Source organism: Elaeis guineensis, chromosome 14, assembly GCF_000442705.2.
Source record: "Elaeis guineensis isolate ETL-2024a chromosome 14, EG11, whole genome shotgun sequence".
In the NCBI taxonomy this organism is placed as follows: Eukaryota; Viridiplantae; Streptophyta; class Magnoliopsida; order Arecales; family Arecaceae; genus Elaeis; species Elaeis guineensis.
The window spans coordinates 65717336-65734639 of NC_026006.2; the positions used below are offsets into that span (position 1 = coordinate 65717336).

General features: G+C 53.1%; 1 protein-coding gene across 1 annotated transcript; it reads right to left on the reverse strand.

Annotated features, from left to right (window-relative positions):
• Window positions 1-683: 683 nt before the first annotated feature.
• LOC105034166 (arogenate dehydratase 2) lies at window positions 684-14822 on the reverse strand. The gene is given in 11 exon segments (XM_073248334.1): window positions 684-758; window positions 861-942; window positions 1074-1141; window positions 1248-1337; window positions 1504-1581; window positions 1658-1753; window positions 1988-2065; window positions 2142-2342; window positions 3183-3275; window positions 14227-14291; window positions 14401-14822. Coding segments are annotated over 11 exon segments (1179 nt in total). The 5' UTR covers window positions 14654-14822.
• Window positions 14823-17304: the final 2482 nt, after the last annotated feature.

Below are 17304 nucleotides of genomic sequence, written 5' to 3' on the forward strand. Positions count from 1 at the left end.
ATGAGTAGTGGAAAATTGTTTGACATAGAATGGGCATACGAGACCCATATAAATATGACTTGGGTTTTTGTTGAAGAGGTCAGGAATGATGAGAGGAAGACCTAATAATAACATGACAGGATTGACACAAACAATTTAGCCCTTAATAGAAATATTCACAAAATTAATCCACACTGTCTGGGACAAGGTTCGATGTTTATGCCTGTAGCTCAACCAGCAATTTGTCTAATATGGCTTCAAGGATGGTATAAATATCACAACATCTACAAATATGCAAATCAGCAATTAAAAAATGCAAGTCCTCTGTTCCACTTGTGATGAGGACAAATGATTTCATGGCATCTAAAGTTTTCTCTGAACAAGAAAAAAGAGAAAACCAAGTAATAGTGTGCAAGCATTAAAATCTATGAAAATAATACGATTGAAAGAAATCTCCTTGGTTCACCAAGAAATACAAGTTCTTATCAATTAAGAGTTCAATTTCATACATCAATTTAAACATGTTAAACATGATCTATAAGTCATGTATTTATACAAGAACTAATTTGCAAAATATGCAGCCATGATGGCTTGAAGAGGAATTGACACTGATGATTTTTTTTTTTTTTGAGTTGCTTACTCTCTGTTTCAGTTTCCTATAAATTTTTTTTTTTTAAATAGTGAAGAGAGAATTTTTATTACTTCTATGCATAGGTGTGTTCACTTCCCTTCAGGTCATTCACGCCTGGCTCATGTCCATCGGATAACTTCCCAGCACTCTTAAGAACATTGCAAATTCCTGTCAAATGAAGGCAGTGTCGTGCTTATCTTTGGGCTTCCTAGATGTCTTGCAGACTGCAAAGACTTGTGTAAGACAATACCTTTAGGTGCCGAAGGGCATTCTGAGCATTTGGTGCAGCCATTGATGCTCCAAAATCTACATAGAAAAGATAGTCAAAGTACCTGGCCACAGTATATTTGACAAAGTTAATATCTGACAATTCAAATATTTAGCATTTAACAATTATTTGGATATGCTGGTATACATAGATGCACAAAGAAACATGAAAATACAGAATTGTTCTGGTAATAACTTTAGATGCCCATTGGTGCCATCGTCAGTCACGCACAAGGGCTTTTTCTTTCGAGGACGACTTTCAATCTGAGAAGACAAGAATAAGTATTTTTACATCATAAAGAATGTCCACATGCTTAATACTGCACTTATGACAAAACCATATGCAGCGGCACAAGATGTTGAAGCATGCCTTAGTAAGATTGATGTCTCTCATGGCAAAAACAGCAAGGGCATTAAAAAGCACACCATGCCCTTCTTCTACAAAGAAAACTATGCTTGTCTGAGAATGACAGAATAATGGTGTCATCTGTCAGATGAAGCAAGCAAGCTATGGACCAGAAATAATATAGTAATTGAAACATAAGTTCAATTTGCACTTCCATATAAAGGAAGCTTAATGATGTTATCTTCAAAAAATAACAGGTTATTTCGACTGCTAACCACACCTTAAATGGCTTATCGATACCTGGAGTTATTGGTTCTCATGCCAGCATTAAAAACTGAGTAACATTATCGGGGTCATCCTACAAACAAAAAATATTTTAGTGAAGTAAACACAAACAGCCATGAGCATCCAATCCATTTGAATACAGCAAGCACCTGGATATCTTGGGCAAGAATATCCAAACCATAGATTTCAGCAGCCAATGAACTGGCAACTGCCCCTGCATCTTAGAGTTTGTTAACAGCAACAAACTAAATAGACAACATGTTTAATAAACTTTTAAAATGAAGGAAAACAACAGTAAAAAAAGAAGAAATCTTGGATCAGTTAGAAATTTTAGTCCCAAATTTTCCTTATCAGAATTTTACTTCAATGCACATGAAATCTCAAATGTTGATTGAATTCTAATATTTTACTCATTAAATTTATGATCTGATTGGGGAGAAAGAACAAAATTGGACCAAAAACTAGCAACGGCATCTTACTTTTGCAGCTCCTACAGTATCATCAACAGCTTCTCTGACAACTAATTTTGTCAGTGTATGCTCACATTGTGTAAGGGCCTGAGATTCAAGTGGGTTAGCACTGAGTCACATGACATTTTAATGCTTTTTCAGCTAAAACAAAGGCAATGTTTACTTGAGGATGGCTGAGAACTCTTTTTAAATCTTCTTTTTTAACACCAGGGTTGGCTAGTAAGCAATGCCGAACAGCGTACTTCACTTCCCGGACAATATGCAATTTATGATGAAGTAAAAGGTCATAGTTGCAATGGATGCTGCCACCTAATGAATTTTCAATGGGTAGAACTGCCCGATCGACAAGCCAACATTCAACCACCTGCAAGAAGACAAAGATATAATTAGCTTAAGCATAATATTGAAACCTCGCAAACTGACCTTTTAAACTTCTTAGCAAATCATAAGTTATTGCTGGATATCATGGCTTGGGAGTTCCATCATCAATGCCATCCATTGGATGCCATGTTAAAAGAGTGGCCAAGATGATACAGGGATGTAAGATATAATGGCTCGTGTTTCATCAAGCAAACCAGTAAAAGAATCAGAACAGCTAAATAACATGGATTGAAGCTGTGTAAACATTTGAAAGAACTTGCAGCAACAACGTTGTAGTACTTAAAATGCTTAACTTGTGAAGAAGGGCTCACAAAACTAAGCCTTGATATTTAAGAGGAGTGGTAGCAACATTTTATGGTCATAGCCTCCCTTACCTGTGCATAAACGGAAAGTTTTGTGTTAGTGGTCATTGTCAAACAAGAAGGAGAATTCCTGCAGCTTAAAGTATCTATCCATGTTATCGACCAAACTATGAGTACATCTCTGCATCTACATGTTCTCAAGAAATGGTACAACCTTACATGCTTTAGCTCTCATACAGTTTTTCTTTTGGATGCTCAACATATAGAGAGGATGTCACATAGTCAGTTTCTCCAGTGCAAAAACCTCTTCAAAGTGCTTGATTTCTCCACATAGAAGAAAATCCTAGGTGGCCAATATATTACTAACGGAATTTTCCTTTCCATCCGGATAATATCATCCCATAACTTGGTTCCCCTAATGCCTAATGAGTCAGATCATATAGATATTTCAACATCGACAAAGTGATAACAATTTAACATAAATAGTATCCGGAAAAGAAACCGAAATATCAAAAACTCACATCAAAAGCAATTTCGAATAGTTCGCATGGAACCGCTTCGCAATTCGCGTATGCCTTTGCTGCCGCAGCTTCACTGTATGCACCCGGCAGACCCTATGTTGCGGCCAATCGCCTCGTCGCCCGATCGCCGGGAAGCGTGCACCTGCAAAAGGAAGTCCGCACTGACCGGAGGCGGCTCCGGCGGGGACCCTCCGACGGTCAAGTCAGAGAGGTGACTGGGCAACAGTGAAATGCAGACAGAGAGCTCTGAGAAGGAGAGAGGGAGAGAGGAGCGAGCCTGCGTATGTGGGAGAGACGGGCGGATCGATCCCTTGCACTGTTGCCTTCCCCGGTATATATAGCGGAGCGCGGTATGGCGCCATCATTAATGGCGCGGACAAGTGAGGAACTGTCAACTCACTGTAGGCTGTCAGAGCCGCCGTGAAAACGTCATGTCGCCGTGTAGCCGTCTAATCACCAGGGTTGATCCGGCTCTCGGCGGGACAATGCCCCTAGGTAACTGTGCCGCATGTCCGTGTCAGAGCTGACAACGTCTGGCGGCCGTACGGTGGTTGGTGGAGTCGGCCGACCCAAGGTCGGTGGCCAGCAGAGTGGCGTCGGACTCCTCCGTCGGTCGGCGAGCTTCATGTGGGTCGGCTACCGGACCTCTAGGTTTAGTCGGTCGGGAATGGACCGTGGAATGGCCGCAGTTAGCCGCTGATGGCGTCCGTCGGCCTGTCGCCCGACTTACTATCGGCCAGTCAGAGTCGTCCGTCGGGCCGTTGGTTAGTCGGTCGGGCTGCCAGCCGGTCGGGTCCTCCGATAGTCGGTCGGTCGGTCGGGCCGCCAGCCGGTCGGTCCCTCCGATAGTCGGTCGGTCGGTGGGTATCCCCCAACAGTTGCCCCCCTCCACTCCTAAGTCGGGTGGAGAGCTGGCCGATGCCTTCATTCGGGTAGCAAGACCGGGCGACTGGGAGTGGATTTGTCGCATGTGCAGATCCGACCGTACCGCCGGCTGATCCGTTGTCAGACATCTCACGAATCCCAAGTGATCCGAACGTCTAGTCGATGCCAGAAGTCGCGCCGGCGTCAGGTGTCAGACGCCACGTCTTGTCGTCGTCAGTCGTCACGTCGGTGTCAGAAGATCGGGCGCCGGACGATACGGCGTCAGTCGATCGGATATTCGGCGTCGATCGCGGGTGAGGCGTCCCATCGGGAACGCGGACCGGCGCGGGCGGCCGACTGCGGAGCCAACCCCCGCGCGCCGCGTGTCATGGTGGTTGGCCGGCGTCCGCTCCGGCATTTAATGAGGGCGGTGCGGGCGTCCCGGGACGAAGCGCGCCGAATCCTCAGCCAACCGGCGGGCGCCACGCGTCGCGCATCTGGAGGTCTTTGGTCGGCGCGGGAGCATCTCGGCCGTCGGTCGGCCCTATATATATAGGACCTCCCGGACCCTGACCCACATTTGCCATTTGCTGGGGGAAACTCTGTCCGGGCGATTTCTCGGTCGTCGCGGGCAGAGCTCTTCTCTACTTCCGGAGGGTCCATCAGGTTCGTGGTCCTCCTTCCCCTTCTTCCTTTCTTTTCTTTCTCCTCTTTCGGTTCCTGCACAATGACCAGGAAACCGACTCAGGGAGCTCGGTCGGGGAACCCGACCGACGACACCCGATCGGCTCCGGAAGATGAGGCCTCCTCGCTTTCGGGGCCGAACGTCGATCAGCTTCGGGAGCACTATCGCATCCCGGAGCAGTTTCGGCTCTCCGCCCCAGGGGCCGGCGGTCGGGTCAACAACCCTCCGCCTGGCGACCTGGCGCTGTATGTTGAGGACCTTCGTGCGGGTCTTCGACTTCCGATTCCGGAGTTCGTCCGGAATCTGCTTGATTACTACGGACTCTGTCCGGCGCAACTGGCGCCGAACTCTGTCCGGCTAATCATTTCTTTCGCGCTGTTGTGTCAGCTCTTGCCGACCGACCCCCGCGTTTCCCTCTTCCGGGCCTTCTTTGTGCTCCGACCCCACCCTAAAGCCCGAGGGTGGTGGCTCTTCAACCCCCGGAAGGGTCTTGCCTTCATAACCGGTCTTCCATCGTCCATTCATGGATGGAAGAACCAGTTTTTCTTTGTTTCCTCTTCCTCCTCTTGGGGCTTTCCTTCTCGCTGGGGTGTACCCCGAACTGAGGCCAACGACAACAGTCGGGTCGACGTGGACGACCGGGAGGACTTCCACCGACTCAAAGACATGTCGGTCCCGAAGCAGAGGGAGCTTGTTACCGAGCAAGCTCTCTATGATGCCGGCCTGAGTCTGGTCCCCCGAATAGGTATCGCCCGATCCCCCAGCTTTTCTTTTTGTTCGGCTTTAGGGTAGTTCTGGTCCGGCCTTTGACATTGGTAGGTTTTGCAGGGACACCGCCGAGGATGAGGCCGACCGATGCCGAGATTCGTCAGTTTGCCGCCGCGAGGAAGAGGCCAGCGTCGGGGGCTGGCCCTTCGCGCCCTTCCAAGAGACCAGCCCCAGTCCCGCCGACCGTGGAAGCGTCGGCGACCGAGGGGTCGGAGCCGATCATAGCCCTCGCGGCTCCGACTGTCCGAGTCGAGGAGAGGCCGACCGAGGAAGTGGCCGAAGGAGTGTCGGCGGTTTCGCCGCCGCGGGTGGAGCCGGATGTCGTTCGGGGAGCCGAACATCGTCCGGAGGCGTCCGCTGGCGCAACGGGGGGCGCCGGGTCGAACTCCAGCGTCCCATCGCTGCCAGCCCCGTCGGTCGGGGCAGCTGATCGGGGGAAAGCCCCGATGGAGCCCTCGGAGGAGGAGAGATCAATGCCCCCCAGCGCATACTACCCTGAGGGTGCATCGGCCTTGGCCGATCACAACCTTGCGAGGAGGTTGTGCCAGGGGATCCTCCTCCCTACCGACGTTCAGTCGTTGCGGTCTCGGCAGGTGACCGAGATGCTGTCGCGGTTCTACCCGACAATGGTGGAGGTAAGCTTCGCGTCACCTTTTTCCTTAGAAAAATTCTTGCTTGCCACATAATTCTGACAAAGCTTTTTTCCGTCGGCAGCTGATCTTCACCATGTCCGAGTTGGAGGCCGGATACCGAAGGTTCGGCGACGTTCGGGCAGCCTTCAAGGAAAGGTCGGCGGCGGCCGAGGTCGAAAGAGCGAGGTTGGTCGACCAACTGCAGGAGTCGGTCGACCGGGAGGCCAAGTTGACGGACGAGGTCTCCCGGCTTATGGCCGAACTGAAGTCGGCCAAGAAGGAGGCCAAGCACAAAGGTCGGGTCGTGCGTCGTCTTCGACGCGAACGGGACGGTGCCACCTCCGAACTCCAAGGGGAACGCGAGCAACTTCGGGCCAGCCTGGGGAAGCTCGCGGAAGCCGAAGAGGATTTGTCCATCGCCCAGATCGACGCCGAAATTGCTAGGGCCGAGGCGGAGTTGGCGAGGGAGGAGCTGGCCCATACTGAGGACGAGGCACGGTCGGCGAGGGAGTCGGCCGATCGTGCGGTTGAGGACTTCCGGGCCTCCGACCGGTACAAGGAGGAGATGCTCGAGTCGGGCTTCGCCTCCTACCGGGTCGGGTTCGAGGACGGTCGGGATGCCGTCCATGCCTTGTACCCGGAGGTGGACATCAGCCGAGTCGTCCCGCTACTCGCCGAAGAGGAGGGAACCGAAGAGGAGGCCGACCATCTGTCGGGAGGCGTCATCCCAGCGGAGGAAGCCGTCCCGGAGCAGGAGCCGACCGAAGGTCCCTTGCCGACTGAAGGACATCCTTCTGCCGTTGACCCAGCGCCGCTCACGGTCGAGACGCCGATTCTTCCCGATCCTCCGTCGGTCGAAGAGATTAACCAGGACGAATGATCGGTCCAGCCGACCGTCTTCCTTTTGTCTCTTCTTGAAAATACATGTAATCGGGCTTCGGCCCGACTTTGTAATTTCCTTTGATCAATGAATGAAATTGTTTTTTCTTGTGTCTTTTGTTTGAAATGTTTCTTATCGCCATAATGTCGAACCCTAGTCACCAACTTAGAGAAGTCGCCAACTCGGGTAAGTCGGTAGGACTTAACCGGCTTGCACAGCTCCGAAGTAGCTTGTGTCCCGACTTTAGGTCGGTTTCCAATAATTGTAGTCGCCGTTCGGGCGCATCTGTTAAGTCGGGAGGCGACCGAACCTGGTAAAGGTTCGGCAGCCGGACCTCCGTAGATGCACTTAGTCGATCATCGTCCGGCGCAGTGTCGGGGTCATGATAGTAAGTCGGGTCCCCATGCTCTTGCGTCGGGTTTCATGTCCTTTGACAGACGGTGGCAAGCCGAGTGTCGTTCAGCCGGCCGTAAGTCGGTCGGCGAGTGGTGGGTGCGACTAAGGTCGCATCATGTGATAGACGTGGTAAGCCGAATATCCCTCGACCGGCCGTAGCCTGGTCGGAAGTCGCGGCAATAGCCGCGTGGGCTTTTAGCCTTTCTTCGGTCGGGGCCCGATCGGCTAGTCGGCCGATGGATTCTGCCCGAAAATTCGACCGTAGAAGGAGTATGAACTCCCGTCATCGTAGATGCATCGGTCCGTGTAAGGGGCCGATGTGTCGTCGGTGCCAGGTCCGCGTCGATGCGTCGGGGCTGAGCGCCGATCAGTAGTCGAAGAGTTAGAACTCCGATTTTTCAAACTGAACTTGTATTCCGACGATTGAATTACAGAATTTACTGGTAATACAGCTTTAAGTTGTCGGCGTTCCAAGTCCGGGGAATGGGTTTCCCCTCAAGGGTCTCCAGCCGGTAGGCCCTCGGCCCGAAGGTGTCAGCAACCTTGTAGGGTCCTTCCCAGTTGGGAGTCAGCTTCCCCTGGTCCAAGGGCTTCGACACTTCTGCCTTCCTCAAGACTAGGTCGCCAGGCTTAAAGAACTTTGGTCTGACCTTGGCGTTGTAATACCGGGCGACCCTCTGTCGGTATGAGGCCATTCGGATTTGAGCCTCATCTCGCAGTTCGGGGAGAAGGTCTAGGTCAGCCCTCCGGCTTTCGGAGTTGTCCGGCTCGCGGTACTGCTCGACCCTTGAAGATGGCAGGCCAATCTCGAGTGGGATCATGGCTTCTGTCCCGTAGGCCAAACTGAACGGCGACTCTCCGGTTGGGACGTGGGGGGTCGTTCGGTAAGCCCACAGGACGGAGCCCAGCTCGTCGACCCAGAGGCCTTTGGCTTCGTTCAGTCGGGTCTTGAGTCCATGGAGCAGGGTTCGGTTCGTCACCTCAACCTCGCCGTTGGATTGTGGGTGCCCGACTGAAGTTAGTCGATGACGGATGTGGAACCTGGCGCAGAAGTCCTTGAAGTCTTGGTTGTCGAATTGCCGTCCGTTGTCGGTGATGATGGTGTGCGGCAATCCGAACCTGAAGATGATGGACTTTTGGACGAAGTCCTCCATCTTCCGCTCGGTGATATGCGCCAAGGGCTCGGCCTCGACCCACTTCGTGAAGTAGTCGATGGCGACAACGATGAACTTCCTTTGGCCCGACGCCGGTGGGAAGGGGCCGAGAATATCGACTCCCCACTGAGCGAAGGGCCACGGAGCAACAATGGGAGCGATTTGGCTGGCCGGTTGGCGCTGAATATTGGCATACTTCTGGCATGGCTCGCACCTTCGGACCAACTCTGCCGCATCCTTCCTCATGGTCGGCCAGTAGTAGCCCTGTCGTAAGACCTTGAAGGCTAAGGACTTGCCCCCCAAGTGATTCCCACAAATTCCTTCGTGAACCTCTCGGAGGGCGTAGTCAGCGTCGGTCGGTCCCAAGCACCTGAGCAGAGGGAGGGAGAACGACCTCTTGTAGAGTCGGCCGTCCATGATCACATATTGCGACGCCGACCATCGGAGTCGCTTGGCCTCCGCGGGATCTTCGGGACTGGTCCCGTCGGACAGGTACCGGACGATCGGGTCCATCCAACTTGGTTCAGACGTTAGCTGCTGTACTTCTTCGACCCGATCGATGCTCGGCTGTTGGAGGTTTTCGACAAACGTCCGACCCAAAGAATCATAGGCCGACGTTGCCAATCTGGAGAGAGCGTCGGCACGGGCGTTCTCCGTCCTGGGGATGTGGGAGATCTCGAAATGCCCGAAGCGGGCCACGGATCCTTTACCTTCTGAAGATACTTGATCATGGTCGGATCTCGCGCCTCGAAGTCGCCCTTGACCTGCCCCACGATCAGCTGAGAGTCGGAGAATGCCCGGAGGCTGTCGATGCCCAGTTCCTTCGCCATCCTCAAGCCCGCGAGGAGTGCCTCGTATTCGGCTTGATTGTTGGAGGCCTTGAAGTCGAACCGGAGGGCGTATTCGGTGACGACCCCATCCGAGTTCGTGAGCAGGAGCCCGGCCCCGCTTCCCTGAGCGTTGGAGGCTCCGTCGATGTGAAGTACCCAGGTGGAGATCGGGTCTGGCTCAGAGACCGAATCTCGTCCCGGGCCTTCAGCTCCCGACCTTCGGTCGGTCGTCGGGCATTCAGCGATGAAGTCGGCCAAGACCTGAGCCTTCAAGGCAGGCCTCGATCGGTACTGAATGTCGAACTCGCTAAGCTTCATTGCCCACTTAGCGAGTCGTCCGGATGTGTCGGGTCGGCGCAGTACGGCCCTCAGGGGCTGGTTGGTGAGTACCACGATGGCGTGGGCCTGGAAGTATGGTCGGAGCCGCTGCGCGGAGACGGTCAGGGCGAAAACCATCTTTTCCGTCTCTGAGTATCTGGCTTCGGCGCCGTGGAGCACTTTGCTGGTGTAGTAGATGGGCTGATGGGTTCGGCACTCGTTTTCCCGAACGAGCACCGAACTGATCGCCTCAGAAGATGTGGCCAAGTAGAGATACAAGGTCTCCCCGACCTGCGGCTTTACGAGCAGCGGCGGGGAAGCCAGGTACCTCTTCAGGTCTTCAAAGGCCTGTTCGCATTCATCCGACCAAGAGAAACCGTTCGCCTGGCGCAGGGTCTTGAAGAACGGGAGGCACCTTTCAGCTGATCGGGAAATGAATCGGCTAAGAGCGACGATTCTTCCGTTCAGTTGTTGGACCTCCTTCTTGGTGTTCGGATGACGCATGTCGAGGATCGCCTTTATCTTCTCAGGGTTGGCCTCGATCCCTCTCTGAGAAACGAGGAATCCGAGGAACTTCCCCGAGGTCACCCCGAAGGCGCATTTGGTCGGGTTGAGCTTCATTCGGTGTCGTCGAAGGGTGCGGAAGGTCTCCTCGAGATCTGAACATGGTCCGGGATCTGCGTGCTCTTTACCAGCATGTCGTCCACGTACACCTCCATGTTACGCCCGATCTGATCTTTGAAGACTTTATTGACGAGTCGCTGGTAGGTGGCGCCGGCATTCTTCAATCCAAAGGACATCACCCGATAACAGTAGAGGCCCTTGGGGGTCACGAACGCGGTGTGCTTCTCGTCTTCAGGCGCCATCCGGATCTGATTGTACCCGGCGAAGGCGTCCATGAAGCTGAGCAGTCGAAATCCGGACGTCGCATCCACCAGCTGGTCGATCTTCGGGAGTGGAAAGCTATCCTTCGGGCACGCTCGGTTGAGGTCGATATAGTCGATGCAGATCCTCCACTTCCCGTTGGCTTTCTTGACCATGACGACATTGGCGAGCCAATCGGGATACGTGGATTCCCGAATGAAGCCTGCTTCGAGCAGCTTGTCTACTTCTTCGTCAATGGCCTTCTGCCTTTCTGGGGCGAAGGACCTTTTCTTCTGCCTCACCGGCTTCATTGTCGGGTCGATGTTGAGTCGGTGAGTAATTGTTTCTGGAGGGATGCCCGACATATCTGCTGCCGACCATGCGAATATGTCGGCGTTGGCCGTCAGCAACTCCGCCAGTCGGTGTCGTTCGGTGTCGGGCAATTGAGACCCGACCCAAACTTTTCTGTCGGGATTTTCTCCTACCGGGATCGCCTCGAGCTGCTCGGCCGGCGAACCCCGCTCTTCCTCCTCCCGTTGATCCAGTTTGTCGATTGTCAGGGGATCCTTTGTCTCGTCGCTTTGGGCGGAGATTTGGAAGCATCGTCGGGCGAGCTGTTGATCTCCGCGCATCTCCCGACTCCGTTTTTGGTCGGAATCGAACAAGGAGATGGTACGTCGAGACGATCGCCCTGAGGGCGTTCAGTCCGGGTCGCCCGAGTATGGCATTGTAGGCCGAAGGAACTTGGACGACCGCGAAAATGAGGGAGACTGTGCTTTGCCGTGGTTCGGTACCGACCGTCACGGGCAGGGTGATTTCTCCTTCTGTCGTGACGGTGTCTCCGGCAAAGCCGATCAAGGGCGTGGAGACCCCACTAAGTCGATCAGTCGGTAGTCGCATTCGGGAGAAGGTCGAGTAAAACAAAACATTTGTCGAACTTCCATTATCAACAAAAATTCGTTTTACATCGTAATTGGCTATTGTCGCCGACACAACAACAGCGTCGTCGTGGGGAGTCTGGATGCCCCGAACGTCGTCTTCTGAGAAGGTAATCACGTCGTCCGGGCGCGACTTTTTCGTCGGCTCCCCCCCTGTAGACGTCCCCGATCCCAGCCGCTTGGAGATCATGTTGATGACTCCAGCCGTCGGCTGGTTAGTCGGCGCCTCTTCAGTCGGCTGGGGGCGTCGATCGGCAGTCGGTCGGGTCGGCGGACCCTTTCGAAATTCGCCGAGATACCCCCGGCGGATGAGATTTTCGATCTCATCCTTCAACTGGATGCATCGCTCGGTGTCGTGGCCGTGGCTCCGATGGAACCGGCAGTACTTCCGATGGTCGAGGCCCTTTGCCTTCAGAGGCGGAGGCCGTCGCAGGTATTCTTCCCCTTCGATCTCCATCAAGATCTGCGCACGGGGAGCGGAGAGAGGAGTGTAGGAGTCATACCTGGGACGCACCGACCTCGGAGTCTGTCGGCGGGGTGATTTTTGGATCTGTCGGGGTCGAGAAAGCCGACTATCGGCCGGGGGCCTGCTTGGTTCGGCGGGCTCCCGACCTTTTCTTCGCTTCTCCTTCGGACCCCTGGGCTCGACCAAGCGTCGGTCGGACGCTCCTTCGTCCGCGCGCATATACTTGTATGCGCGCTCCAGTAGCTCGGCGTATGTTCGGGGGAGGGTCTTGTCCAGAGAATAAGTAAATCGGGACGACCTCAGGCCCCGCTTCATGGCTGAAACCGCCATGTCTTCGTTGAGGTCCCGGACCTCGAGCGTGGCCGCGTTGAATCGCGCCACGAAGTATCGGAGCGTCTCGTTTTCCCCCTGCTTGAGGGAGAAAAGGCTATCCGACGTTCGCGGCGGCTTTCGGCTGGTGCTGAAATGGGCCACGAACGAGTGCTCGAGCTGCGCGAAGGAATGGATACTGCCCGATCGAAGACCGGAGTACCAAGCCCTGGCAGCCTTGCGAAGTGTAGCGGGGAAGCCGATGCAAAAAAGAGCGTCGGTTGCCCCTTGAATCGTCATGAGAGCTTTATAGCTCTCGAGGTGGTCGACTGGGTCGGTGGAGCCGTCGTATGGCTCCACGTTCGGCATTTTGAACCGACTGGGAATCGGCTCATCGAGGACCAGTCGAGAGAGAGGCTGGGCGGTCTGGAAGTCGACGTCGTTCGAAGACTTCTGGCCGTCCATCTGCAGTTGGGCGAGCCGGCGGTCGATCTCCTCGAACCGTCGCTCGTAGTCGTCCGCTCGTCGATGCTGGGAGACCCCAGGAGTGGAGCCTCCGGAGGATTCTGAAAGAGAGGCCGACGGTGTGCGCGGCCGCTTTTCCTTCCTCGCCCGTTCCAACGGGGAAGGAGAGGGCCGCTGAGACCGTCGGTCGTCGCGCCGTGGTCGCCCCTCCTCCTCTCCGTGGGAGCGCTGTTGAGAGCGCTCGCATGGAGGCGACAGGGTCGGCGCGGCCGTCGGCGGCTGCTCCTGGAAGGCATAGGTCGGGCCGCCGGTTGTTGCTGGAGGCTTTTGACTGCGTCGGTCAGTACGGTCATCTGCCGTACGATGGCCGCAATCTGGGCCTCCGTGGTCACTGCAGGGTGCGGAGAGCTAGGCTCCGCCGCCGGTGGTGGTGGAGAGGCCTCTTCCCGGCGGGAAGAGCGCCTTGCCGACCCAGTGACTCTCGATCGTTGAGCTCTTGTCTTTGTCATGCTGTCCCCTTCCTGGCGCGCCAATCTGTTGCGGCCAATCGCCTCGTCGCCCGATCGCCGGGAATCGTGCACATGCAAAAGGAAGTCCGCACTGACCGGAGGCGGCTCCGGCGGGGACCCTCCGACGGTCAAGTCAGAGAGGTGACTGGGCAACAGTGAAATGCAGACAGAGAGCTCTGAGAAGGAGAAGGGAGAGGGAGAGAGGAGCGAGCCTGCGTATGTGGGAGAGACGGGCGGATCGATCCCTTGCACTGTTGCCTTCCCCGGTATATATAGCGGAGCGCGGTATGGCGCCATCATTAATGCGCGGACAAGTGAGGAACTGTCAACTCACTGTAGGCTGTCAGAGCCGCCGTGAAAACGTCATGTCGCCGTGTAGCCGTCTAATCACCAGGGTTGACCCGGCTCTCGGCGGGACAATGCCCCTAGGTAACTGTGCCGCATGTCCGTGTCAGAGCTGACAACGTCTGGCGGCCGTACGGTGGTTGGTGGAGTCGGCCGACCCAAGGTCGGTGGCCAGCAGAGTGGCGTCGGACTCCTCCGTCGGTCGGCGAGCTTCATGTGGGTCGGCTACCGGACCTCTAGGTTTAGTCGGTCGGGAATGGACCGTGGAATGGCCGCAGTTAGCCGCTGATGGCGTCCGTCGGCCTGTCGCCCGACTTACTATCGGCCGTCAGAGTCGTCCGTCGGGCCGTTGGTTAGTCGGTCGGGCTGCCAGCCGGTCGGGTCCTCCGATAGTCGGTCGGGCCGCCAGCCGGTCGGTCCCTCCGATAGTCGGTCGGTCGGTGGGTATCCCCCAACACCCTAAAATCCCAAAATCCATTGTCCAATCCACACCGATGCATTAACGCCATAAGACAGCAAGAAAAAATAAATTTCGAGAAATCAATACCAAGTCATCCAAATAACAGCAAGAATATGAGATAAAGAACGACTGAAACCAAAGTATGTGCAAGAACTCCGAACCTGGTACGCAACCCGAAGACGAGACCCATTAACCGAACCAGAGACGTCAGATACAGAGAGAGGCTCTGTAACAAACGGCAGTGGGGAAATTTCGACATCAAAAGAAGTGAAAACAGAAAAGGAAAAGAAAAGAATCACAGCCGAGACTGCCGGAAAATGAGAATTCTGCCTTACTGGGTAGCGATGGGGTGTCCTTGAAAGCGATCTCGGGCTGGAGATCATCGAAGAGGGTATTCAACTCGAGAGCTCCGATGTTGTTGTTGCCGCCGTTGCCAATGTCTCCTCCTTGGACTGAGGCTATCGCGAAGGCCTTGTGCCGCCATCTAATGGCGATCATGGGAGGGGTTTTTGAGGGTTTTCTCCTGTCCTCGCCGCCGGCGGAGCTCCATTGGAACTGTCGAGTGCAAGCGACGGTCGTGGAAGCCATCGCTTTGTGCTAACGAGATATGAGAAGGCGAGGATTTAATCCCTCGCTCTCTCTCCGGTGTTTGGTTGAAATAAAGAAGCAAACACCGGGCGAAGGCGATGGACGGAACTGTCGGCTCCCGGCAAGAAGAAGCGAGCGACGGATTTCCGTTACGGGGAAGCTCCGCTACGGTAATGGAGCCCCGATTAGAGATATTTAGATGCGACGGTTTTAATCCGAAAGGCCGATCCGATCCAACTGGCGGTCGCCGATACCGAAACGCTCGGAGTATGTAACGGAGGTCCCGAAAGACAAAACACCGGGTTCGTAGCGCGGGCAGCTTCGATTTTGATGCAGTCATTTTGCCGCCAGTCCCATCCAGCCCGACCAACAATTGTTGCATCTGGGAGCGTTTTTTGCTCTGACCAGGACCGTGTGAAGTTGCGTATGCTCTCCCACAATATATTAGGGGGTATATATTAGGGGGTAAATCAAATTAAAATTAAAATCAGAATGATTTAAAATTAAAATAAAAATTATTGAGATAAATCAATCGATCTCTGACTCTAACTCTACATCGATTGAATAAATATATTATATCGATTTACAATCGGTTGACCGACCAACAGTCGGCTACTACCGACTAATAACAAACGATTTAATCAATCTCCGACCGAAGACCATCGACATATTAGAGTTATCGATCGATGCTCGTTCAGATCTACAAGACTATCGACAACCAACATATGATCGGCATATCTTTTGAACACACTTTAACCATTACGAACGGTTATCAATTATATATCACGATAATTAGTGAGAATAAACGACCTACTAACTCCATAATTATGGTCCGATAATTTAGCATCATAAAAAACGAGACCACGTGCTCGATGATTACATCAGAATCATCTATAAAAGGGGGGGTAAGTGAGCAGCACCGATAAAGATAATTTCTTGGCTGAGACTCTGCTACACTAAATTTTTGATTAGCTGTTCATCAACTCCTCTCTGACTTAAGTATCGGAGGGTCCCTGCCGGATACAACTCCAATTTGTGAGGACTTGATTTTACAGGTGCTCTTCACCGACGACAGGTGAAAAAAAGTTGGCCGCAACAGGTTGGCGCACCAAGAAGGGGTAAGCCACAATCAACCATGTCGAGAACCAGAGCTCAACACTCGACTGGATTGGTGAGGCTATCTTTTCGTCGGAAAGACCTTCCTTCCCCCACCTCCGGTGGCAGAGCCCAGTTCTTCGCATCCTGTGGTTACCACGGATGCACAAATTGCTGCACTCTTGCAGCAAATGAAAGTTTTGACAGAGGCAGTTCAAAGCTTCCAGGAGCAGCAAATCCAGTAGCAGCAACAGCCGTCAGTAGAGCAATCGATGGCTCAATCAGTACCGTCTAGGCACAGTCGCCGTCTTCCACGGTGCTCATCCTCCTTATCTCCAGAGCGACCATCTCGACAGTCCCACTGAGACGGATAACTACATTCTCGGCACTCTCACTGTGCCACCCACCATTCGCGGCGTTCCTCTTCTCCTTCCCATCTACACAGTATCAGGAAGAGGAAATGACCACGAACATTTTCTGCTTCTCCTTCGAGTTCTTCAAGAGGTTCTACCCTCAGAGTTTCTCGACAACATCGGCTTGACGATTATGAGCGCAAGTTCTAAGAAATTGATCGTCAGCTTGCCCGACTTCAAGTGAAAGGTCGAAAGTCCTCCAACGACTACGATTTTCACACTGCCTAGCCTCTCTCTCGGTGCATCTTGGATAAACCGATTCTCTTTCAATTCAAGTTACCACAAATAGAGTCATATGATGGCTCCACCGATCCGATCAACCACTTGGAGGGCTATAAAGCTCTCATGATGATCCAAGGGACAACCGATGCCTTCTTATGCATTGGCTTCCCGACAACTCTTTGGAAGGCTGCTTGAGCCTGATATTCCAAACTTTAGTTGGAAAGCATTAATTCTTTCGAACAGCTTAAACATTCTTTCGTGGCCCACTTCAGTACAAGCCGAAGGCCACCACGAACATCCGACAGTCTCTTTTCAATCAAGCAAGGTGAGATAGAGACACTGAGAGACTTTGTGGCTTGTTTCAGTACAGCCACGCTTGAGGTCAGGGACCTCAATGAAGACATGGCTATATCGGCCATGAAGAGGGATCTGAGGAGATCCAGATTCACCTACTCTTTGGACAAAATTCTCCCCCAAATTTATGCTGAACTTTTGGAGCGCGCGTACAAGTACATTCGCATGGATGAAGCTGCTTCTGACCGATGCCAAACAGACAGAAAAGGTTAGAAGAAGAAATAAAAAAAGTGTGAAGCTCCGACCAAATCAAGTAGGTTGACTGTCAATAAACGAGCTTCACCTTGAAGACGAAGTCCAAAGCTGAACTATGGTAGGATGACTCCTATACTCCTTTCTCTGCTCCTCGTGCGTAGATCTTAATAGAAATCGAAGGAGCAGAATACTTATGATACCCCCCACCAATGAAAGCACCATCAAGGAGTCGAGATAGGAAAAAGTACTATCAGTTCTATCGTGATCATGGTCACGATACTGAACAGTATATCTAGTTTAGGGATGAGATAGAAGTCCTGATTTGATGAGGCTATCTCAGAAAGTTTCGAAGGGATCAACCATCTTAACCTC